This window comes from Indicator indicator, chromosome 25 (genome assembly GCF_027791375.1).
Source record: "Indicator indicator isolate 239-I01 chromosome 25, UM_Iind_1.1, whole genome shotgun sequence".
NCBI lineage: Eukaryota > Metazoa > Chordata > Aves > Piciformes > Indicatoridae > Indicator > Indicator indicator.
Window position 1 is genome coordinate 4,246,989 of NC_072034.1, and position 26,085 is coordinate 4,273,073.

Below are 26,085 nucleotides of genomic sequence, written 5' to 3' on the forward strand. Positions count from 1 at the left end.
GTCACATCTATGTTAATAATTCCCAAAGTGCCCATTTAAGCCAGTAAGTATCTCATCTGGACCTGTAAGCAGTACTAACTACACACACTCAGACCTGCCCTATTTTCAATACTAAAGCTGTTAAACGTTTTCCAGCAGCACTGATGTCCTTGCAGAGCAGCTCTACTTTGAATATTAATATTTTCAGAAAGCATCTGGTGAAAAAAAACCAAAACAACAAAAAACCCCACAAAAGAATGCTCTTTGGGGAAACAGTATCAATGGGCAATTCCACACCGAATCAATTCTGGAATTAACAGACAAGTCTACAAATATATTTGGTATGTAGTAGGGAAAATATTACTCATCTTGTCAGGTGCAGCAAAACATTTTAGGATGCGGATTATTAAACCAGCCTGAGTGTTCCCCTGCCCTGTTTCTCCCAGCTCCTTGACTGGGGGTGCCATCCTGAGATTGAAGCAGCAGGGGATGCTCTAGGCTCAGTGCAGCCTCTGCAGGGCAGATTTTTAACATTACAGCTACCTTCTATCACATGAGATTTAGGCTTTCGAGCCTCCTGGATGCCAAAGTATTTTGCTCCTTGAACTGAGCAATGAACAGGTTAAAATAACTCTAAAAGTACATGGAGCACATAAGCCAAGTTCCATTAGCAATGGCTTCCTGACAGACCTCCAATGTAGCTGTCAATGAGAAGCCATCTTCAAAAGGAGATACTTTTATGGGCAGCAGAACTTGGTCCAGCCCATGCAAAATGACTGCAGACAAGATGTGCAGATGGCACAAGGACTGCTGAAGAGGTATGCAACAAGGAGCATGAGGCAACCACAAAGTGATGTGGCTCACCTGAATGATTCAACAAATAACAGAAATTAAGCCTCTTCGCCAAAATATGTTATACTGAACCCAGCTGTGGACTGATGCTCAGAATACATGTAACAAGGAATGAAGCAATAGAATGCTTGGAGTGGTGAGAAACCTTCCATCAGTTTGAGAGTCACAAAGGACATGCAATTCATTAGAGGTGGGGGAGCACTCTTTTCCTCTTAGGAGGTGGTATCTTTTCTTTTACATAGCTTGAATGAAACTAACACAGGAATACTGAATTTACTTTCAAAGTCCACATTTTTCATAGTCTACTGAAAAAAAAAAAAAGGAGAAGGTGTGTAAAAAAGCCTCAGTACCTGTTCAGGAGTTGAAGAGAAAGGGCCATACAATGATTAGACTCTAAGGATCCAATATGTTCAGCTTCTAAACAAATTACAGATTGGAAAACAGATGTACAATCACAAGGGAAAAACACCAGGAGCCAAAGGACTCTTAATCTTGGGGTTAAAGATAACATATGGCTGGAATCTGTAGCCAAACAAAAAAATAAATTAGAAAGAAGGCATATATGCTTTTAACTCAGACACTAATCATTACAAGAGATTTACAATGGAAAGTAACAGATTCTTGATCACTCCCCTCTGTTCCTGTCCTGGCTGGAGCCCTCCAAGGCCCTGCACCATCTCCCTCTCAGGCACTGAGGGCCTCCAGGCCAGGCTCCCTGACCTCAGGCTGGGCACCCGCCTGGTGTGGGCTTCCTAGGCAGCACCACTGCCAGTCCACAGCACCAGGAAGGTGAGCAGGAAACCATATTTAACCAGCCTGCTGTATAAACTGACAGGACAATGACAGCTGGTATTTGTTCATGAATTTAGGATTCTGTTATGTGAAATGCTTTCTTGTGTAGCTCTGAGGAGTAACCGAGACAGACATGATTTTAGTTGGACTTCAAGGACAGTCTTCTAGTACAAGTCCTCATGCTGGTCTTTGCTGGCATGGATGAGCAGGAAACAGATGTCAGTGAGATCTCAGCCTGCTGAACCTGTACTAGAGAAAATCCTCCACTAATTTCTAATGTAACAATCCCACAAGTTTAATCACTGCTTAGAAGTAAGAAAGTGATTGGGAATATGGACAGGAACCAGAAAATGTTCATCTAAATTTGCTCATTATCTGGGGATAACTTGGATCTTGGCATACTCACAGGATAAAACATGTAATGACTTTCCTGTTAATGACTGGGTAGCTGGGGCTGTAGGAGGGTGAGGAGGGTGGTGTGAGTGAAAGCAGCATGGTTCCTCGTGTTGCAAGCTAGGCATTTCTTGTTCTTCTGCTGCCATTCTACTCGGGGTGGGGGGTGGGGGGGCTTTTACATCCTATGTGGAAAGCAAAATCAATCATTTTGCCTTTTTCCTTCCAAAGGGAAGGGGGGAAACAATCTAGTGGTAGTAAAAATCTCAAAGAAATCATGTTTAAAGACAAAAGGTTGTGAGTTGCTGAAGTCATCTGGGCTGGAGGCCAGGGCTGTGCTCTCCCTCGGTATCCCTGCAAACCATTCTTTGTGGAGGTTAATGTTTATTAACTGCAGATACTTTCCTCTGCTGTCCAAACAGAATGGAAATGATTAATTTTCAAATCCTCCCTAGCCACATAGTAATAAGAGATCACTTATTTAAGTATATTAGAAATAGGTCATGCTAAGAGATTGAATAGCAAGTACTCGAGAGTCTAAACAGTGTGGTGAAGATAAACACCACCGACCAACAAAGCTTCAGTATGCTTTTTATCTTTATCAACACTACCTATAATCACTCCATCCAGAGTGATAAAACGTAATGAAATCTGGTCATGAAAATCCAAATAAAACCGGAACCAATCACTATAAAAAAGCTATGCTGTCAGGGAAAGATTTATAAGGGTTGCCCAAAGGTACGACATTACTAGTTACACCCTTGGCCTTTAAGTTTTGCCAATATTCAGAGCTTTGAAGATTGGGAAGAAAAAAGGATGATAGATGGAGTATTTCTTCAATGACATTCAGTTTACTCTCCCACAATGTTCCCTTTAAGCAACTTGGAATTTTTTCACTTTATGTATGATACCAGCCACAGCTTGGCACTCTTTATTAACAGGGCCATGTTGCCCCTCCTTCTCTAGCCATCGTGAAAAATAAAAATAGATCTTGGTCACTTAAAAGGAAGGAATGAGTATGTCTCATTAGAATTTAGCAAATCTCTCCAGATGTACTGGAATCTGACAGGAGTCATGTTCTTTCCAAACCATTCTTACTTTTAGAGCCACTTTGACTTTGTCCTGTGTGCAAGTCTGTGCTGGCTAATCTTAACTAGCAGAAGCAAAGCTGCGTTTAAAGGAGGAATAAACATGGCCTTGCCAACTAATTTTCCAAAGTGATCTTTTGAAGCATATCTAGGGAATGACAACAGATATCACGGCCTGCAGTGATTTTAGGTGATTAAATACTTGACTTTTACTGAGACTCTGATGTTTGTAAGGAACTTTAAAAATATATTTTTCGGGTTATGCTGATATGACATTTCAGGACTATATTCTCCACTCATTATGGAAATTCACAATAACAGTCATTAATCAGTTCTGTTACTTCAGCTGCAAACTAAACTTTAGCAACATTGCCCTGATTGTAATTGAAGTTAATGGAATTTAGGAAATAACTTTTAACCATATCATGGAACATACCTTTGTTGCAGCACTAATTCAAATCCAGGTGCTTGATTAGATCTTCTTGCAATCAGTTAATAGTATCTATATCAATTATTAATACCTTGCTTGCCAGAGGTGAAAATGAGCATAATTCAGGGAAAGAGAACAGTTTTATATTTTCACACTGGCCTGCCTTTTACACAACCCCTCCACTTCATCAAGGCCTTGACATATGTTTCACAGAAATGAAATTAAGCACATTATTGAGTACTGTGCTGAACAGGAATGGAATGCTGAGGTGAAGCTTGCGTTATCTGACTGCTAAATTAAATCTTAAGTTCTTTCTCTCTGTGGGAGTATGCTTTCTCTGCTGGTCTGGGAAATAAGAAAATAAAAAAATGAGAGCAGAAAAAGAAATGTTACTGCTGTTCTGAAAGCACAGTTCATTACACCAGTAGTCAACATGTATATTGTATATTCCAGCATCTTTCTCTGAGCTAATGGTATCTTTTGGAAAAGCAGACCTAACATTGATACTATAATTTATAGTATATATAGTATGAATTAATCCATATTTTACTTGCTTTCTTGGAATATTACTGATGAATAGTCACTGGGTTTAAAACAAGATGACAAAAGGAACCTGTAGTTAATCTGTGATTGTTACCTACTGAAAAATTACCAAGTCATTTTTCCAGGACTTGCATATAATGCACAACAATAATCAGCAAAGGTATAATCTTTTTGTTCATAGATCTCCATATCTGAAAAGGAAAAATAAATGTCCTATAAAACATACCACATGTTCTTTTCTTCTTTTCTTTTTCTATCTTAGAGATTTTCACCTTTGGAGTAAAAGCTGGTAGATCCAGCACCCCCATTTGCACTGAAGAGTACCACTGGGAGGAATTCTAACTTCTTGCCCTTTAAGGAGAATTCAGACATACATATTTTCTTGGTTTACCTGCATTGTGGAAATTACTCTTATTCCTTGCCATCAACCAAATTTGAAGCCCCTTCAAATTGCAAGAAATTTTAACAGCAAGCCCATTCTGAGTTTATTCCCTAAATGCTGCAGCCTAGTATGTAACTTTCAACCTGTGGGTGACTGTGCAAAAATGTCAGTCTTGGTTGCTGAACGTGCAATGCATGAAACAGAGAGGAAGGCAAAGCATCGTGGTCACAAACCTCTCAGTTTTGGTGTTGTCAAGACAGTATCTCAGAAAGCCCATTAGGTACAATCCTGCACAGATGGAAACATGACTGCTCTTCCATCAGCTTGAAATCCAATCAGCACCCATTACTACCAGGGAGAAAGAGAAGGTCACGGGGTTTAATGGCCTAATTCACTTTCCAAAAAGTCTCATGTCCCAGCAGATAGAGAACCTTTTGGATGTCTTCAGGCACTAATGACTCTCATTATCTATGATAACTCATATTCCATGACTGAGCTTCACAACTACGTGGACTTTCTTTTCTTACAACACGACCAATCCATAAAGGCTGCTATTTTAGCCTTACTCACCATTCTGTGCACTTTCTTCTGCTGGTCTTTATCTGCAGCCAGGATAATGTTTTGTCTCTAACTTTGTGTCAAACTAAGTAACAACAACAACAATAATAATGAAAATTAACATGATAAAAGCATCCAACCATTAGAAAATTCAAAGAATAAAACTGAGACTATCTGAAAAGGACAACACAAATATTCTTCACACTTAAAAGACATTAAAAAGGCAAATCAGCATAATACTATGTTCAGGGAGCACAGATCACAAGGTTTGTTGCTTCTGGTTTATTGTGGGTTTTGTTCTTTCTTACGTTTTTCTTTATTCCTCTCTTCCCTGCAGTTATCCTTCTCGCACTTAGGGTTGCCTTGGTGTAGAAATTAAGATCCTAGACCACAGATATCAACAATACAAGAAAAGGAAGAAATATTGTCTCCTTGCTCAGACTGGTCCTTCCAAAGGTGTGGCTGTCCTGAGATCGGATCAGAGAGTTACTATCAGACCTGCCTTCTTCTTGTAGCCATATAGTATATGGAGAATAGGAGGCTGGAGACAACTGAAAAATAGTAAGTAAAACCTCCCCAACTTTCTTCCTCCCACCCAGTCTTTTTCTAGATCTCTTAAAAATGTGGGTAGAGAGACAAATCACTGACTTATACCAAATATGATTTGATTTTTAGCAGTGCATTTGCACAAAGCCTGAGTGAAGTGAGAACTCCCTTGCTGCACCTGCCCAGCAGTTAGCAGGACTGTTGGTTTCCCTTCAGAGTGTGTGACTGTGGTTTCAGCTTGCTTTGAACAGTTTGCAGTGTTTACCTTCCCTGAGACTGGGCATGTAACACATTCTGAGACATAAATAAGCTGTGAAAACCTGCTGTGAGAGTGTGTGGACTACTTACAACTCTGTAAACAGAAAGTGTAGGTTTGAGAGCTTAATGGATTCACCAAAACCTAGAGACCATTGTATTGCTGGAATGAAAAAGGTTTGAGTGAAAAGCAGAGAAGTGCAACAGAGTTACTTTCATATCAGAATTTTTTCAGCTAAAGATTCAGGAAGGCTTCCAAATGGTGGGTATGTTCTACCCCACTCTAAATCCAACTTCTGCCATATACCACATCAGAGGATCAATTTCAAAGAAATCATAGAATGGTTTGGGTTGGAAGGGACCTCCAAAGGTCAGCTAGTCCAACCCCCCTGAGGTCAGCAGGGACATCCTACCATGAGGGTGGTGAGACACTGGAACAGGTTGCCCAGGGAGGTGGTAGAAGCCTCATCCCTGGAGTTTTTTGAGGCCAGGCTGGATGTGGCTCTAGGAAACCTGATCAAGTGTGAAGTGTCCCTGCCCATGGCAGGGGGGTTGGAACTAGATGATCCTTGAGGTCCCTTCCAACACTAACAATTCTATGATTTTATGATTCTGTGATCCTCCACTACAGCAGGTTGCCCAGAGCCTTGTTGAGCCTCACCTTGAATATCTCCAAGGATGGGGCCTCAACTACCTCCCTGGGCAACCTGTTGCAGTGTTCCACCACCCTCATGGTGCAGAATTTTTTCCTAACATCCAGTCTAAACCTGCTCTTTCCTAATTTCAAACCATTGCCCCTCTTCCTATCCCTGCAGGCCTTTGCAAACCACTCCCTTTGCAGTCTTCTTGTAGCTCCCTTCAGGTACTGGAAGGCTGCTGTTAGGGTCTCCCTGGAGCCTTCTCTTCTCCAGGCATAACAACCCAAGCTCCCTCAGCCTGTCCCGGTAGCAGAGGTTCTGCAGCTCCCCCAGTCACCTAACTAAGAGGCAATGCAGCCTTAGGAAACATAGTCCCATTTTGTACTCTCCAAACACTTACTCTCGTGGCACATTTATTTAGTATACAGGCATGCAAGAACTGCTCCGCTCTTCTTCTCTGCACCAATTACTTTCAAGGACTTGCCTGAGAAAGAACAGATATAAATAATTGTAGAATAAAAAATCGTCAGAGAATAATGCTCTCTGGTTGCTTCAGCCTAATAAAAGCCAAAGCAACCATAAAACTTGCACAAAAAAGGGTGATCATTGATTCTATGAGGATAACACTTTATTACAGTGCCTTTTGTTCCTATTATGGCTAAATACATTAAAATGTTTTACTACTTCTTTACCTATAGTTTGGCTCACATGTTGAATTTTAGCCTTTTTTAAAATGACCTTGGAAAGTCAGAAACACAACTATTTCTTTCTAATGCTAAAGTCAGTGTGCAGCACAGGGGTATTTCAAACACAAACATCATGATTTATGTGTTAAGTTGTAAACTGGACAGTATAATATTTCAAACTCTGTTCCTGCTTCCTTCATTTCTGTCCTAATGTTTATTACTGAAATGTAGATTCTTTCCCAAACTAGAAAGGGTACATCATAAAAAGTCATCATTTCTACATTTATCCATTTCATCCATATATCTGTGTCCTGACAGCTGATCCAGACTATGAAAGTCTCGCTTTTCCTCAAGGACAAAAAAGCTGTGTTTTCTCAGACAGGAATTTTGTACATCACATGAGAGTATAATGTCACAGGATGTTGGTATAATTTCTTGTAAGGACATCAATGATACATTAAAAAAAAAAAAAAAAACCACAACAGGTGAGAAATTAAAGAATATTTGAGTTCCTGATTACTCATTGAATAGTCTGGATAATAAGTAAAGCTACACAGATTTCTAAGAAAATTCATTAGTGTCCTAAAGCACCAGACAATATGAAAAATAACAGTAACAAGACAATGCAGATACACATAATCCTTATATAATTATTAATAATAAATAACTATTCCAGAAGCCCATTTCTATCTTATAGGAGGGACATGGAGCTGCTGGAGTGGGTCCAGAAGATGGTCATGAAGATGATCAGAGGGCTGGAGAGCCTCCCCTATGGGGTCAGGCTGAGAGAGGTGGAGTTGTTCAGCCTGGAAAAGAGAAGGCTCTGGGGGGAGACCTTAGAGCAGCCTTCCAGTACCTAAAAAGGGCCTGCAAGAATGTTCTTTTTTACAAGGGCTTGTAGTGATAGGACGAGAGGGAATGGATTGAAGCTTGAGGAGAGGAGAGTTAGACTGGAGATAAGGAAGAAATTCTTCACTGTGAGGGTGGTGAGACACTGGAATAGGTTGGCCAGGGAGGTCATGGATGCCCCCTCCCTGGAGGTGTTCAAGGCTACATTGGATGAGTCCTTGAGCAACCTGGTCTAGAGAGGTTAAAACTAGATGATCTTTAAGGTCCCTTCCAACCCAAACCATTCTATGAATCTGTGGATCTTCTCCCCAGTATATTCATTACAAAAGTAACTCTAAAAATATGTCTAACTTGTTTCCAAGTGTTTGTTATTGACAGATTTATTCTGTTCTATAACTGAAAATACACAATTTATAGGCTTTGGCAGTACACATCGGCTGTTAGTTTCTTTCCAATAAGGGTCAGGGGGTGTTGGAGCATTGGACACAATTCAGATTTTATTGTGCACTGATTTTACAAATGCTTTATTTTTCAGCTGTAATCCACCCATATAAACATGATACCTGAGTCAAGGGAGGTACAGCTGGAAAGCATGATGATGTTAAGCTCCACCAAAATATGTTACAACTATTTCACAAATGAATCATCAATTTTCCTTAACATAATTCATCCTGAACCATGTATATGCATATGTATTGTACCAGTTATCACAGATCACTAATAGGCAGTCAGTGCATACATTAATCATCCATGCAGACACCATGAAAAAGGGCAAAGTTTGAACCATGTCTTGAATTATTTACATATTGGAAGAAGAACTTCTGGTTCAGAAGCAAGCTGTCACAAAATCATCCCTGCCCCAAAAATAATAGTAACAAAAAAATCTTACTGAGTTAGTTTAAAATGAATAAGGGCACAATTGCAATCTTTAGTGCAAAAAAAGAGGCAGACTGCTTTTATGGATGCCATAAAAATAAACTATTTTAATAGATACATAAATAAAAGGTTTAAAGTAGAATTTTTCCCCCAGAACATAAAGATGGCCTAGCTTCTGTACAGAAACAGAACAATATTCACGTGACTCCTAAATTAAATAATCACTTTGTTACATTCAAAATAACTGGAGGCAAATACATAAGGAAATGATGCACCTGAATCACTCTCCTCTCTCATCCTAGCAGTGTGTACAGTATCTTCTTGGTTTACAGTACTCTGAGGATATGGATCTGTTAAATAAAACTCTGAATGATAGAGTGGAAACAAAATTAAAATTCAAAACAAAACAAAACAAAACAACCCTTGCACCCAAAGGGGTACTTTGCATCACCCAGTTTTCATGGCAGAGAAATAAGTCTTGTGCTGTAAAATAAATTATGTCTTTTATATGTTGTTGGAATCTTAAAGTATTTAAATATTACATTCACTCTGGTGATGCATTTTTGTCTGTGTCTATAATAAATTATACATGGCGTGTGCTGGCTGTTCATATGCGTTCACTAACAGCCTTCTGGGTTTACTGCAAGTGGGGGGACTTAGCACATCTTGCCAACGTTCAAAATAGTTCTGATTTCTGTAAGACAAAGTCTAGTTCAGAGCAGCTTTCCTCCTACCATGGCCCCCTCTCCAAGCCTCTCTAAAAAGTTACTCCGATCGCTTCACTTTTCTGCTGTGTTGCATCAAAAAATGTCATAGGTTTGAGACCTACAAAGGCTCTCAACTTCTGTTTTTCCTTTCTCTCTGTCAGTTTGAGAACATCTGTCATTAACATGTCAACACTCTCCAAACATTCCAACTAATTTAGGCAAGGAGGCACTGTTTGTCCGTCAAAAAGAGTTTACTGAACTCAGGTGTTCTCTCTGTTGTTCTCTGGAATGTAGCTATGATAGGTGAGCACTGTTCGTCCCGTAGAGGTGACCGTTTGTCAAGTGGACTGAAGGCAGAGTGTTGAGATACCTCACGCTGGTGAAATCAGAGAAAACATTAAAAGATGACAACTTTTGTCCCTAGTGCAGAGCTAGCATTTCTAGTATGTCCTGTCAGAAGTTCAAGGCAGTTGGGCCAGGCTGACTTAGAGCTAGCAGAAGGCATGCTTACAGTCTATCCACCAGCAAGACGTGAACGGCAATGTAGCGATTGCCCTTTTTTCCGATTTGCCTTTTTCTTGTTCTTGGTCTTGGTCTTCTTTTGCTTGTTTGCACCTTTACTTTTATCTGATTTCTTTTTCTTTTCATCCTCCTTAAACCACGGACCCCAGACTCCTCCGTTCAACTTGGGGTTACTCCGAGGGTCCTTCGGTGGGTATCGAACAGGAACTGCAGTCTTGTTGAACTGCGACAGCCTCCGCAACAACTGCTTCACTACGTCTGGGTACCGGGCAGAGAGGTCCACTCGCTCGTAGGGGTCAGCAGTTATGTTGAAGAGCCACACGGTTTTGCCAGCTGACCAGGAAACGCGCTCGTTGTGCCAGCGGTTGGGGCCAGCGTTGCTGAAGGCCTGGGGAGGTACCCAGTCGCTGTATCCCGGGTTTCCTGTCAGTAGTTTCCAGTGATTCACTCTGATGGCAGATTGAATGGCAGTGTTCCAGATCCCATAGCCAGCTGCCCAGGACCCATTTTTAGCTTTGGTGTAAATGGGGTCAATGTTGTGTAAGATGTCTACCCGTGGAGAACGTCTGCCCTCGCTAATGGTTTCCCATATATCGTAGCCATCCAGTTGGATATCTTCATCGATCTGTCCTTCTGCCAGTGTGATCAAAGTGGGGAACCAGTCTGTGATGTGCACAAGCTCCTTACACACAGACCCTTTGTTTTTCAGAAGAGGGCTATGGACAAAGCCAACAGCACGGATACCTCCTTCCCAGTAAGTTCCTTTGCTTCCTCGCAGAGGCCAGTTACTTCCTCCAGCCATTGGCTGCCCCCCATTATCTGAAGAATATATGATAATGCTGTTGTCATAGTAACCATGCTTCTTCAAAGCCAGGGTTACATTGTGGATGGCTTCATCCAAACAAGCCAGCATGGCAGCATACCTCCGCCTGTTGATGTTGTTTATCGATCGATAATGTTCAAAATACCTGCCTGGTGCCTGGAGGGGTGAGTGAACAGCTTGGTAAGCGATATAGAGGAAAATAGGCTTCCTGGGGTTATGAGAAGCTAAGATTTGCTGTACTTTTTGTGTGTACATCTGCGTCGAGTAGATGCCATTGTCATGATCCCAGGCCGCGTTGTCGTTCTCGTACAGGTCGTAGCCACAGATGCCGGGGCTGTCACATTTGAAGTGTGTGTAATAGTCACCACTGCCCAGCAGCGAGCCGAAGAACGTGTCGAACCCCCTCTGCGTGGGCATGCACTCCCTGCGATAAAAGCCCAGGTGCCACTTGCCAACCATGTGCGTGGAATAACCCACCTCCTTCAGCTTCTGAGGTAGCGTGACGTTATCCAGAGGTAAGCAGTTGGGCTGGGTTGGCCGTATTATGGAGTGCTGAAGGCCGGTGTGTATCTGGTACCTGGAGGCAGGGAGGAGACAGGCATCAGGCTGGGGATGAGGAAAAAAATGCTCAGGCCCTTATGCATGGACACTCACGCTCACAACTGTGACAGAAAATATTCCTGTGCATGCAGCAAATTTCTCTGGGAATATTTCAAAGTGCACATGTCAAAAACTAAGGAGGTCATGCTGTTAAAAATACTGAAACAGGAGAGTGGCATCTGTTTTGTGTCACAAGTGGTTAAGAGCAGTTCCCCCACCTCCTTCAGCCAGTGGGGAACCACACTGAACCAGCTACACGACACAGCAGCCATTTAAAATGTTTTCATGTCCTTGTAGCCATAAGCAATGTCAAAGCATCTCAGAGGCAATGTGCTGCCTGTCAACCGTTGCTTGAGCACTGCTGTTTTAAAGCTAGTGGCCTCACAGACCTTTATGGTATCCACATGTACAATACAAACCCTGGACAGCAGAACAATTGCAGTGGCTTTGCTGGCCTCACCAAGCACTCAGCAGTGACTGGGGATCAGCTCTCATGGCATGCACAAGACTAAAAGCCAGTCATCTGATTTCTGGTCTGTCATCATGTGATGTAAGAAATATGCGGCCAGCCTTTTTTAGCAGAGGCTAAAAAGCAGAGGTTGTTTGGGGCTCTGAGAAACCTACTCTAGTGGAAGACGTCCTGGCTGACTGCAGGGGGGTTGGACTAGATGACCTTCAAAGGTCCCTTCCAAGTCAAACCGTTCTGTGATTCTACGATATGGGTTATGACTTAGCAGAGATACTACTCATGTGAGAACAACAGTCAGTGGTCTGATATCTGATGATATCTGGCTCTGCTCTCTCCTCAAACACCTACAGTCCCAGCATTTATCTCCTGAGTAAGAGATGTAAATGTGTGTGGATGGCAAGAACCCAGGCCAAAACTCAAGGACAGAGTTTCAGTGAAAGAGGTTTATGAGCCATTGCTCAAAAGGAAGAGATCATTTCATCCCTGGATCTCTTGTTCAGCACTCATCTGTCCTTGCCTGATTATTTCATGAAATGCTTCCCTCCCTGAACCAAGCTATAAATACAGGAGCACAGCTATTTTGAGGTACCTTTTTTACCCTCCACAGAAAATTTTCACATGTCCCTGTTTAACAATAATTATAGAAAATTAGGTGGATGAATACAGTTTTTACAATGCCTCATAACTTGGTAGTGGCAAACATATCTAAGGCATATAAATACACTGGACTTGGAGAATGTAACAGCAGCATATTTAGAAAGTAGGATAATAAACTCTGCAGTGCAGTACCAGTGTGTAAAGAATACATATGGCCTCCATATGATTAGAAAAGGAATTCATCATGGGCAGTAGTGAGTATCAAAAATCAAGGACAAAATCCATTTATATCAGTTTTACACTAAAAATTAGACATTGTAAACCAAAGAAGACTTCTCCCCAAGCATGAGAATAGACTAAATCTACAGTCATGAATAGAGGAGTGTATTAGTCCACCACTAATATGAATCCTCCACAAACCCATGTTTTTATTATTTTGTGGCAGTAGTTGGGACTTCCTGACACATTCTGCCAGCACTGCCAATCTGATTGGCCTCTTGAGCTATCTAGAAAATTAAAACCATTAGGCTCTGCCTGTCCATAAATAACTTAAAGTCTGCTTTTATATGATGTCTTCCTGGCCAAGGTCTTAGGAGGTACTATAGATGTCCTTAATGCCTGCCAATCTGTAATATTTGTGTAACTCCCATTTCATTCTTGAACTTATTTCCACAGAACCAGAAGCTCCAGCCTAACTAATTTCTTGCAGAAAATTTGGGTGTTACACTCCTCTGCTTTAAACTCGCCTGTACTCAGTACACTGCAGTGCTGCTGCTTTTCTTTGTCTCCCTGGCACTTTTTCAGAGCATTGTTTCTGTTACCAATTTGTGGATCTGGAGCTCTGCCACCCAATTGTCCCTGGACTCACAAGCTGGTGCTGACACAGGAGATACTGAGGTAGTTAAAGCACACCCTGAAAACCACGGGCTTCTGGGATCTTCTGCATTTTGCTTTGGCAAAAGAAATGCACACAAAAATAGCCCCATCTTTGCCACCATTCAAATATAATATTCTCCTTTTAAAACAGGTAAGGAAACCACAGTGACTAATGGCAGTGCCCCTTCCTCTAGTTCACTGCATCTCTCCCTCAGGGGACTATGTTCACAAGACATTTCATTTCCTTCCCCTTCTCTTTCCTCTGCCTTGTTAAAATCTGTCAGCAAATTCTCTATATTTGGTCCAACTGAAAAAGTCCTTGTCCCCACTCTGCTTTTAGTAAATAGCTTCTGTTTCTTCAATGTTGACAGCCTCCTCTATCTCAAGATCAGTCCCCAGTCCTAGCCAGTTTCTCCCTCAGTAAGCTAATAGTGCTAGAAGCCAGGATTTTCTCTAAAATGATGTTGCTGTAGTAGCGATCCTTCCACTCTTCTCCTCAATGCAGAAGCTGAGCCTGGGGGGGAACAGGCAACAGAATTTGTGACACATTGCAAACCAATTTGCCTCTTGACAAAGCCTACACAGAAAATTGGATATTTATACAAAGTTAATTCTCATAAAGAATTTATGAACAACATTCAGTTTCCCCAGCTAGGGCTTTTCAATGCTATATCTAAGCATGAAATTCCTACCCTGTTAATCTTACAAATTCCAAACCAACAAATATCAGGAATTAGCCTCAGTCATAGACAGGCTTCTTTGGAATACATGGCCTACAGCAGGTTATTCCCCTCAGCAGGTTATTCAGTATGCTGGCTACAATGCACTAACAGCAGCAGCCCTGCTACAATTCTCTGCTGCTAATTCCATGAAGCTTTGGTGTGGTTCCCATATGTGTGTGTGTGTATGCTATTCCTGGCATAGCTTCTGAACGCACAGATATCCACACGTACAGACAGCTGGTGACTGAAAAGGGACCTGCAGCAGATTCAGTTTTAAGTGAAAATATTCCAGCTGTAGAAATGCTTCAATGAATATCAGCCTCTAATGATCTAATGATTCTTCACTATGGTACACTCGCTGTGGTATGCCCACTATGGTATCTCACTTTTCTGTGCCTGGTGCCCTCCTAACTGATCCATCATGTGCTGATAGTACTTTTTCAGTGAACTTATTTGGTTTTCAAAGGACTTGCAGGTCATCCATGGGAAAACAAAGTCATCTGAGCTACTGACAGTGATTACATGGAAGTCAGTGGCACTAATGGCAACAGAAAAAGTGTCTCATGACTGCTTTGAAACTGTGCTAAGAGTGGGCAAGAGAAGAAAAAATGGAACAAGGCAAAACATAAAGGAAATGAGAGGTGGATGCTGATTTAGGGGAGCTTTCTAGACGACAAACTCATGGGCTCGCTCATTGCCATGGAATGTCTGTGAAATACATCCTATCCATTTCATGGCTTTCTACCACAAGAGCAGCTAATTCTTTAGTATAAATTGGTTGAATTTAATCCCAAATGCAGAAAGCAAGCTATGAGCATGGAGAGTCTGGAATTCATTATGATAATTACAGCACTAGGAACCAGTTAAATATAAGCAAACGCTGACAGGCCACAGAATCTAATCTCGTTGTTTTCTTAGACTTTGACCTTCATGGGCAGTATTTAGATGAAGGTAACAGATAAAGGTAATGTTCTGTATCAAGTAGGGGGCTCCATGGCTTGAGAATACTTGACACACATGTACTCTGCTCTCCTCCCTCCCTCTCCAAGTTTCTAGATCATGGCTGTCTATCTATTAAACATCTGAAATTTGAACTTCACAGGACAAGGAACTAAGTAAAATGTATTTGAAATGTTCAGCTACTGAAATGCATACTGAAAATTTCTGCTGGCTACATAGGGATGGCTCTTTGCATGTTTTTTGCTTTGATTTCTGTTCTATTAGTGTGGAAGCTGTTCAGATATTCACAGTAAGAACATCGTGATCACTGTTCCAGCTAATGCAGCTGGTAATTCTAGTTCACTGTTGCACCACTTTCTTTACTTGTTTGTAGTGGACTTGAAAGCAACAGATCCCAGTGGGAGTATCTTGATGACTTCATAGGTCCTTTGCTTCTTGGATGCCAAGAGAAATATTTCAGAGGTTTCTTAAAATAAATAAATAAACAAATAAAGCCTCCATCCTGAGACTGAGCTCAGGGTACTGCTTTCCAACATGATTTCCCTTCCTGTTTTAATCTAGAAATACGCAAATCTAGGACAGTGGATTTTACATTAGTCCTACCTTCACTCTCAAGGTGAAGAGACCATTAAGTTGTTACAGGTCAACTGTACATTCAAGTGCCAGAATCTTTGTGGATGTATGTAAATCACCACGGGGACACTAAAGTAAATTTGACCCGAGCTTGAGGAATGCATTAACATTTGAAGGCTTAATTTTCCCTTTCTGATGTCCCTCAGTAAAGCTAAATTAGTTTCCCAATTCTCATCTGGAGAGCAAAACCAAAGGAGAGAAGTGGATCAATGGCAGTAATCTTTGCACATTTTCACTACTATTCCCCTGAAGCAGAGAGCAAGACTGAAGGTCTGTGCAGTTAGGAGAGATTCTCTTGGCATGCCTCACATCCCCATGGTGCTTCTGCAGTCATAAACATATGTAGGCCAAACCAGTTTTCCTTAAAAAAGTTTCCCTAAGGAGTTTTCTATTGAGTATTTTCCCTGCTTAACTTCAGGGTGGGTTCTGCAGTGAGCAAGAAGCTGGGATGTTTCTAATTTTGTAATGTGCATGTACAAAACGACAGATTTTGAGCTTTTCTGATGGTAAAATATTGCATTAATTGTCCTCAGACTGAGATTCTTTTAAGGCTCAATGAAGATTAACAAAGAAGCACAGTTTGAAGTTTCTAATTTCAGGAACTTTTGCTAGCACAGTTCAAGTTAGCATATGTGGAAAATGTATTTTTATTATGCTTACATAGCTCAGGATATGTTGAAAAAATGGTCTCCAAGTTTAAAATAATAAACTCTAGCCTAGGACTGAGAAAAGACTGTTTTAAGTTAAAAAAAAAGTCATTTGCCAGAAGGAGCTGCAAACAAAGTGACAGCACTCAGGTATGCATACATCATTAATTAATAGGATCAGTAATGCTGCATATGCATTTCCTTGTTAAAAATAATAAAATACAGTAGGTAGATACCAGTCTATAAGGTAGGCTGAAGGTTAGTCTTTGACATCTTACCTGCAACTGTTGGTATAACACAAAGCTAGAAACACGGCTCTCCCAGAGGAGTAAATACAGAAACTGGGGACATTTTTTCATGGAGGTTGCCTGTCCTCAGCAGTCCAAGTTATTGGGGGGATAATAAACCCCAACACCCCATTTTCAGCCAGCAAATCACAGAATCATAGAATAGCCTAGATTGAAAGGGACCTCAGAGATCACCTACTCCAACCTCCCCTGCCACGGGCAGGAACGCCTCCCAACTAGTCTTGGCAGCTCAAGGCCTCATCCAACCTGGCCTTGAACACCCCCCAGGTGAAGAGGCATCCACAACCTCCCTGGGCAAGCTATTCCAGGGTCTCACCACCCTCATACTGAAGAACTTCTTGCTAAGACCCAGTTTGAACCTACTCTCTCTCAGTTAAAAACCATTCCCCCTTTTCCTATTGCTAGACACCTTTATGCAATCATTAGAAGCAGGGCTCAAAAAGCAGCAAGAGAAAACAGATAAATAATAAATAAAGACTTCCTTAAAGGCTTCAGCATGGAGTCCACAAATCCTAATCATTTGGAAAAGCTGTTACTTTGGGCAAATGTTTACTTTTATTTACTTCAAAGTTGTTTTGAGCTCTATAAGATGCTGACAGGGGAAGCAGAAGTTCTCCAGAAGCTTTTCTGCTTCCAACTCTCCAAACAGGCTGGTCAATAGCATGGCAGAGAGATGCAAAGTTCCTGATCAGACATCAACCAAGATGAATGAATGATAAAAATTATTTTGCATCAGAAATATTTGCCATAAAATCAAAACGTTTAATGCTGCATCTGCTAAAGATTTGTAAGCTAGAATCAGACAAGAAAGTTGGAGAAGGAGCTGCTTGATACAGGAGGCAGATCTCTGGAACACTGTCTCTGCTCAAGTCTGCTGTCAGTGTTAAATGTACACCAGAAAGAACTCAATGGATCGATCATTTAACCATCTGTACCTTCCAGCTTACAACGTGAAGATTGTGAGGAGAAAGAAGAGTTATGAATGTAGATGGATCAGAGAAGCAAATAGAACATTTCACTGTGTTGGCTCACATCAAACCAAAGCGAAGTTTTCACACAGAGACATACACACACATACACAAACATTCACTTCATCTTCAACTCTACTCCCTGAATTTTTATGTGCTTATAAATCAGAGCAGAAAAATATCCACTTCTAAACTGAGTGCTTACATAAAAAGTCTAACTGAAATTATTTACAGTTTTATCACTCTGGCAGTGCTACTGCAAACATTTCACTGGAAAGGTTCTGAATCTTGCCCTGCTTTCAAGTTTTAGGAGGTTGGTAGTGGGGATTTTTGGTGGTTTTGAATCAGCTAAGACTCTTCCATCAAATACAGGAAAAGAAGATAAAAGCGATTTATTCATGGACCTATTTTCTTTTTCAATTACCTTTTTCCAAGAACCTACAGAAGTTGAGGTATCCTTGTTTAACCAAATGTCATTCAGGTTTTGATGCATTAACTCAACCTCAAAATCATGTGGAAATTCTGATCTCATGCAAGTGCTGACATTTGGTTATTTGACTAGTGTCCTTACGCCACTATATTGCTTATGCTGCCAATGTATTTTTATCATCCAGCACCTAGAAAAGCCACCCAGAATTACATGAACAAAACCAAACATTTATCAACAGCAAGAAGCAGAGGGACTTCCAGTGAACTCCCTGGGGTGGTTCAGAAGCCCTGGTACAGTGCTGGACCCTGCTGCTCAGAAGCTGGAGTACCAAGTCTGAAAATGCTGGTCTTTGTGGCTCTATATTCTGACACATTTTGCATCTCAGGTGTATGCACCAGCTCTACTCTCTCTTATCTTCCCAACTGATACTGATGCTGATACTTGCATCCCAAGAATGAGGCAGAGCTTGGTGAACAGTGGAGAGGAAAATTGTCTCTAGAGTCGTTGGCTTTAAAGGAAAAATAGCTGCTGTGGAACCAAGCTGGGAGAAGAAAGAGAAACCTTGACCTGCATTTCTCCAGGGTTACTTTCTCTGGTTGCAAGGGACAGTTAGTGCAGGGAAACATAAAAATCGTATCATGAAACTCAAGTGGAAGTTTCAACTTTCAATCACCCCAGAAATGAAGCTGTAATTAGTCATTTCATACACTAATTCCTAATTTTTCCCAAACATTCTGCAACTGGTGGCATATCCGCTCCTAGCCTTTCCTGTCACTGAGACAATTTATCTGCTGAAATGGGAGGACAAAAAGGATGAAGGAGAACATGGGAGTCGGCAGCAGCTGGGATGCACATGTGTGTGTGCAGCTATTGTTTTCTTTGCTCCCAGTTCACTGCAGCTGTGGAAACAGAGCAGGATGTTTCCAGTTCTATCACTGAGTGTTACTTGTTCAGAAGCGAGGGGAAGAAATGTGTGATTGCATAACCAGCACTCCCTGTTTCATGTCTACATGTAAGTGACATGAAAACAATTGGACTAAATGCTTCACACGATGATCCCAAATCCAGACGTTGCCACCAAATTCTGGGCTCTCAGCAAAAGTAGATCTCATCAGATATTGCACCAAATCAACACGTTACAGGGAAAAGAAATGCGCTGCTGTGAGTCCAGGAGCTTGCTGGAGCTACACTCACATATTAAACATAAACACCCCTGCGTATTTCTATGAAGTTGAGGCAAGCAAATGGCAAAGGAAAAGCAATTCACTAATAAAAGATGATTTTTTAAAGTCCTGCTTCAGTCTTTTCTACAGGAGGAAAACCAGAAGAAAATGAGATCAAAGCCAATTAATGGCATGAAGAAAATTACCCCAAAAAGTGGTCTGCAGACACTGCTGCAAGCACAGCGTGAGGCTGGAGCAAAAGCAGCATGTCAGAAGAGGGACATGGCACATCCCAGTTTGTAGTATCTGAATATCAATATCTGAAGGGAACCTACGGTAGGGCAAGGGAGGGACTGTTTAGAAGGGCTTGTAGCAACAGGACGAGGGGCAACGGCTTGAAACTGGAGCAGGGTAGATTTAATTTGAAGAAGTTCTTTACAATGAGAGTGATAAAATACTGGAACAAGTTGCCCAGGGATGTAGTTGAGGCCCCATCCCTGGAGACATTCAAGATCATGCTTGCTGTGGCCCTGGGCAGCCTGATCTAGTTGGAGGTGTCCCTGCTGATTGCAGGAGCATTGGACAAGATGACCTTTGAGGGTCCCTTCCAAGCCAATGCAATCTGTGAATCTGTAAATGGTGTTCTCTGCTACAGAATCTAGCTCCTGAGCACCCAAAGTGTCTGAAAGTGGCCTTCCTCTTAGCCTGTGCTCACTGTTGTGCAGGAGACAATAGGATCTCAGATACAATTAACATAGAATCAAAGAATGGGCTGGGCTGGAAGGGATTTCTGAAGGTCATCTAGTCCGACCCCCCTGCAGTAAGCAGGGGCATCCTCCACTAGACCAGACCTGGTCTAGTCATCTCAACTTGTCTCACTGGAGCACTCTGCCCCAAAGAATACATTAATTGCTAATAACTCAGGCATTCCTCTATAAGTATGAAAAAAAAATGCCATGTGTACACAAGTAAACTATTCTTCAGCTAAAGACCTCAGGGCTGAAACTCATAATTCTGTGACAGTTTAGGAAAATGAGTTCATCTTTCTGTAAGAATTTATTCAGTGCATGCACCTAAGGGATGGGAAAGATTTATTCTATGGTTGCCTTTGATAAGACATCTTTTATAATAATGGCATTCTTGTTAACAGTCCTTAAAGGTGGCAGCCAAACAGTTATTTTCTTACCTTACACTTTAATTAAAGTACCCATTTTGACCATTTATTACTATTTCTGAAGTAGTATTGTCCTCATGTATTATTCATCTATCCAGTATTGAGACTTTGTATCAATCTAAATGCTGTAAAATGACCTTGAATTGCCAGCAAGGCTGACTGAGGACAAAACCACACAATGTAAAGTACAGGTTAACAACTGCCATAGCACTGCTTTATATGATATCACTTTACTGAGATAATTGCTTTATAATTAAAGACCATTATGGCCTTGGAAAAAAATCAGGATTAGTCAGAGCTTCAGAGACATCTCAAGTGTTTTAGATTCCACTACACAATATCCACATTCTGTGAAAGCTCTAATTTTCTAGTAACCATTGAGCAATGACACAAACATACCATTTCTGAGTGTGACATTGGAGAATGTCACAGTTTCATCTCTTTCACTGAGTTTAAGTATATCATAGGCCATTGAGTTTCTTTTGGAACCTCTAATTAGTCTTTAAGACTCTTTAATTTAAAATTAGAGCTAAATTATTATTGAGAATATGCTAATCAAGTGGCAATGGCCACAAGCTCTCAACAGTATTTATAATATTCCTACTGAAGCTCAGCTGTCTCAAAGTACCTACTACAAGGAGCACAGATTCTAGCCCCCTTCATCAATATGTAGCTACATAAAGAGAAGGATCAAGTCCATTAGTTTCAATAGAACAGTCTTTTAAATAAATCTTTGCTCAGTGGCATCAAAACGAGTCCCTGAATTAACACAATCCCCCTCTTTTCTAGTGCAGAGATTCATTGTGAATGCTGATTAATGAAGAAATACCATGGGATGATTACTTCTGTTGCATCTCAACTTTGCTGTTCTATTTCACAGAATCACAGAGTGGTAGGGGTTGGAAGGGACCTCAAAAGACATCCAGTTCAATCCCACAGCCTCACTGGGCAGTCTGCTCCAGGACTCTGTCACCCTCACACTGAAAAAGTTTTTCCTTCTGTTCACATGCAACCTCCTCTGCTCCAGCTTGCACCCATTGCCCCTTTTCCTATCATTGGACATCCCTGAGCAGAGCCTGGCTCTGTCCTCCTGACACTGCCCTGCACATCTTTATGAACATGAATAAGGTCACCCCTCAGGCTCCTCTTCTCCAAGCTCAAGAGCCTTAGCTCCCTCAGCCTTTCCTCATAAGGGAGATGTTCCACTGCCTTCAGCATCTTCGTGGCTCTGTGCTGGACTCTTTCAAGCATTCCCTTAGGTCCTTTTTGAACTGAGGGGGTGAGAACTGGACACAATATTCCAGATGCAGCCTCACCGGGGCAGAGTACAGGGGGAGGAGAACCTCTGTTGACCTATTAATCACACCCATTCTGATACATTGGCCTTCTATTTGTTGTGCTTAATGTGGTCAGTCAGATAATATTGCTCTAAAACATAGACACTGCATCCAAAGGAAATAATCATCTCATCCTCCATTTCCCATGTATCACACAGCAGGATACCCATCTAGAACAATGCAATACAGCTGAGCGTTTAAAACTTAATTACACATTTCTAGACCTTTGTAATTGACACTGCTGACAGATCAGTTGTATATGAAATGATAATTGTTAGCCACCCTTATCTGGACTGACAGAAAAAAAAATGCATTTTGACCATAGATAGTCTTCTGGGCTGACATTTACTGGCAACAGCAGTAGCACTGAATCATTAGTAGAAGGAATAACCTTGACTTGAAAAAGAGGGCTGGGAGCCAAGAGACGGAGTTTCTCTGGGTTCTGCATAGCTTCTAGCTGAGCGTTGCAACTGACCTCTAATTCTTTTGTCCTTCTGACACTTTCATATTTGTTTCTTAGCATTTTGTGTTTCTTACTGCTTTGAGCAGAGATGGTGCTGTGGCCGTTGTACCACACAGCTAACGCTCAAAATGAGCTTTCTAATCTTCTGATAAAAAACACTAGCAGGTCAAAGGAGCTTCACCTAAAGCCAGTCTGTAACAGGATTTGTTAAAACACAGCACTTATTTGCCATGATTACCAGCAGTTATGCATCAGTTCTGCTGGTATTGCATGCAACATATTGCTGGCTGCTGAACTAGATCCTACTTCCTCATTAAATTCAAACTGTTGTTACCACAACTGGGTTTTCTTTTCTGTTTCCCAATTCAGAAATATTGAGTTAAAATCCATTCATCAGAACTGACCATGACAAGCAAGTCCATTTTTGACTGAGAAGATGGCTACTGCTGAAGGCACTGTGTGTAGTTCCCAAGGAAATTATGTATTAAGACAATGAAGGATTTTATTAATCTGGGTCCCAGATGAAAGGTTCCTGACTGACAACATGGGGAAATGAAACATCTGTGTTTATTCACAGGGGAGGTTCAACATGGAAATGAAGTGCTTTTGCTGCCATTATGAGTAGATGTAGATGTAGGTGTGCTTTAGCAGCAAAGGAAGGAGTGGGGAGCAATGTGTCGGGGCTGTCAGTCATTTCTGTGACAATTTTTAGCTAACACATCAGAGACATTACATGCTGTATAATGTGGCATAGAAAGGAAAGGAAAATGCCTCTATTCAAAGTGAGATTTTCAACTTTCTGTAAAGCAATAAAAGTATGAAGATAAATGGATCTCTTTTTCCCATGTATCCTTACACATTATGGTCGTCATTTCTTTCTCTTTTAAAAGCTCCAAAAGTGCTGGAACTCAAACAAAACAACTTCAGAAGGTACCATGCCCAGCTCACCACAGCCCGTTCCCTCTAAGAGGAGTGAATACTAAACTGCCCCTGAGATTCAGCTGCCTCTGCTGAATCAGTGTAACACTGGGAGCTGTCTAATTCATCAGGCTGCTTTCTGCTTCTGTACCAAATGGATTCGAGATGCTGCCTTTGTGTTCTGTCCAAATTAGGCAAAGGACAGGAAAAATGTAAGGCTGCTATGCAATGAAATCAGAAAGCTCTCCACTTCAGTGATTAATGGTAGTCCACACATTTGATGGTTGCAAGATACCAGGGCGTGGGGCACTATGAAGCACCCCCACACACACACATTCCTGCTATGCCTTTTCCTTCCCTTCATTCTTCTACACCACTGAAGAGAACAAGCTAGATTTACTGACAGAGGTTAAGGCCTGTCTGTTTCTAGGCCTCCATGCCACTGAGTAATGAAGTGATTTGGACAAATGCTTCTTTATTTCCCTCCTAAATCCAGCTCAGCCAAACCAGTAGGGCTATCTTGGATGTCACCACTGCACTAATCCTTCCTAACGATCAGTAGTTTCTCATTACAGTGCTCCTCAGCCACATCTTGCTTTACTGTTTGCACTTGGGGAGTGTCCAAAAGCCTCATAAAAACTGAGGCCACAGTGCAACAGGTCTGGAAATAAAATGGAGTAGAAGATAGGGATTGAATGGAAACAGGTGTCTAACCATTGTGAGTCCAACAAAAATCTAGAAACCACATCTCTCCCATGTATAGCAATTGTAGCTAAAACCAGACATAGCATAGACAAAATATTTGCTATAACATGTTATATATTAACCAAACTGAATTTGTTAAGATGGGTACAATGTGTGTGCATGGGGAGGCCTAAAATGACAGCTAGGCCCTTAGAGTAGTATCATGGGGTTGTTTTTTTTTTTTTTAGAAGAAAATATGTACAGTGTCGAAAATTATTATTTAGACACAGAAGTTCAGTACATTGTTCTCTCTTTACACTTGTAATCCTGTTGCCCTTATAGAACTGTATAGTCTACAAATAAATATAGGAATGATGTAGTCCTTTCCCCCCTACTTCTTTTTTTTTTTTTCCTTCTGCAAAAGGGAAATTAAAAGGTCATACTCTGTTTTCCCAAAGGTTCCAAACCAAAATTATCATCATCAGTGAAAAGCAACTTCTACACATTTGATCTTCAACCTTAGGGTTTCTTGTGAGAGCCAAGTGTTTGGAAAAAGACAACAGTACTACCAAAAGCCATCACTCCCTTTCAAGTGCAGTTAACTGCCTGGAACATAACTCCATCAGTGGCAAATAACTTGTGCCTCCCAAGTCATTTCTGTCCTTTCAAGGTTGTGAAATTATGGATTTCAGTGGTTAATAGTCATGGCAATAACACCAAAATGAGCACAATGCTGTAATGGCAAACAAATGAAGCATCATCATTTAGAGTCTGTTCTTGTTACTTTCAACATTCATCTTGGTATGGAAAGAGGAATATAGGAATTATGGAAAGAGGAATATAGGAATTGTGGGGATTGTAAAGGGAAAAGAGAGAAGGAGAAGAAAGAAGAATCAGGCATGCTTCGTATTTGTCATGGATGAGAAAACAAAGTATTTCTTTCCTCTTTAGGAGCCAAGGGAGTGAAAGGAGGAGAAGATCAGCACAACTGAACCCAGGCACAGCAATTTGCTGACACTGTATTGTCTGCATTACAACTGTACACTGCCACACAGAGCTGAGGAGTTGTGTCAATACCACAGAGGGATCTTCTGTTGGGAGAATGTGAAGATGTTAATAAAACTGCCGGATATCAGAACATCACATCTGTTCACTTCTGTTTGTGGGAGACCTCCATTCACTACACAAATCTTTCTTCTCCCTGTAGCTCTGATGGGTCATATTAGAGGGGAGCAGCTCAGAGGAAGCTATAAACTCTTCAGGCAGCCTGTCAGCTAACTCAGCAACAGAATTCTTACCTATATTTTCCTGTTAGTAGTAACAATATATAGCTCATTGACACAGCTTTTCCTCTACAGTATCAGAGCGTCCCACAAAACAGATAAATCAAAATCCCTGTTTTAAATAGAGGCACACTGAGCAAGGGGGAAATGAAGCGTGTCAAGAAAGGAACCCACAGGCATAACTGTAGAAAGAGCCCTGCTCTTCCCAGTCTCAGCCTGACGCTCCACAGTGGTGTAAGAAAAGTCCCTGATTAGGTTCAGTGCCACAGAGGTGGAAAATACGAGAGCTCTTAAAAAGGCAGCCTCACACAAGGGAAAGTGAGAAAAGCAAGAACACAGTTAGATGTGTGACCCTAACTGATTTGCAGTTACAAACTAGATCAAGTTTGTGTTTTGACAGTTTTCTCTACATATTTTTATCCATCTACGTTATCCAAACCTGAAATTTCCTGTCCTGCTATATATTTCCTGTCTTTGCTATATACAACTTGAGCTTATTAAGTCATTGCCAAGTTTGCAAATGCTGAGAGTTTATCAAGGATCAATTAGCAGGTTTTTCACAAGGGTGGGTGTACAATATAAACCACATTTTTGCCTTGGTGTGTGAATGTGAGCCTGAAACTTAACCAAGCTGCCTAAATGCACCAGTTCTTCAGCAACTATCCCAGCTGACTTCAATATTCAGCACATAATACATTCTGAATTCTGGTAACCTGGTAAAATTCCTCCAGAGTTCATTTTATGCTAAGTTTTTCATGAGTAGTGCTCTAGAAACTGCAGGACTAACTTGTTAGCTTTGATTTGTGCTAAAATCAAGCATCTGCTTCTCCAAAGCAGATTTATGTACGCATGCTTAAAATCAAAATGCAAGAGAGGTGCAGGAAGAGTCAGCAGGAACAAAATGGGATAGCAGCAAAGGATCTGTAAAGCCTGA

General features: G+C 41.2%; 1 protein-coding gene across 1 annotated transcript in view; it reads right to left on the reverse strand.

The window, feature by feature from the left end:
• Positions 1-10,088: 10,088 nt before the first annotated feature.
• The window catches only part of ARSJ (arylsulfatase family member J), a 38,850-nt gene continuing 22,853 nt past the window's right edge, over positions 10,089-26,085 (reverse strand). Inside the window, exon 2 of the mRNA XM_054392368.1 lies at positions 10,089-11,496. Coding sequence (XP_054248343.1) covers positions 10,089-11,496 — 1,408 coding nt within the window. The remainder of the gene's footprint in view (positions 11,497-26,085) is intronic.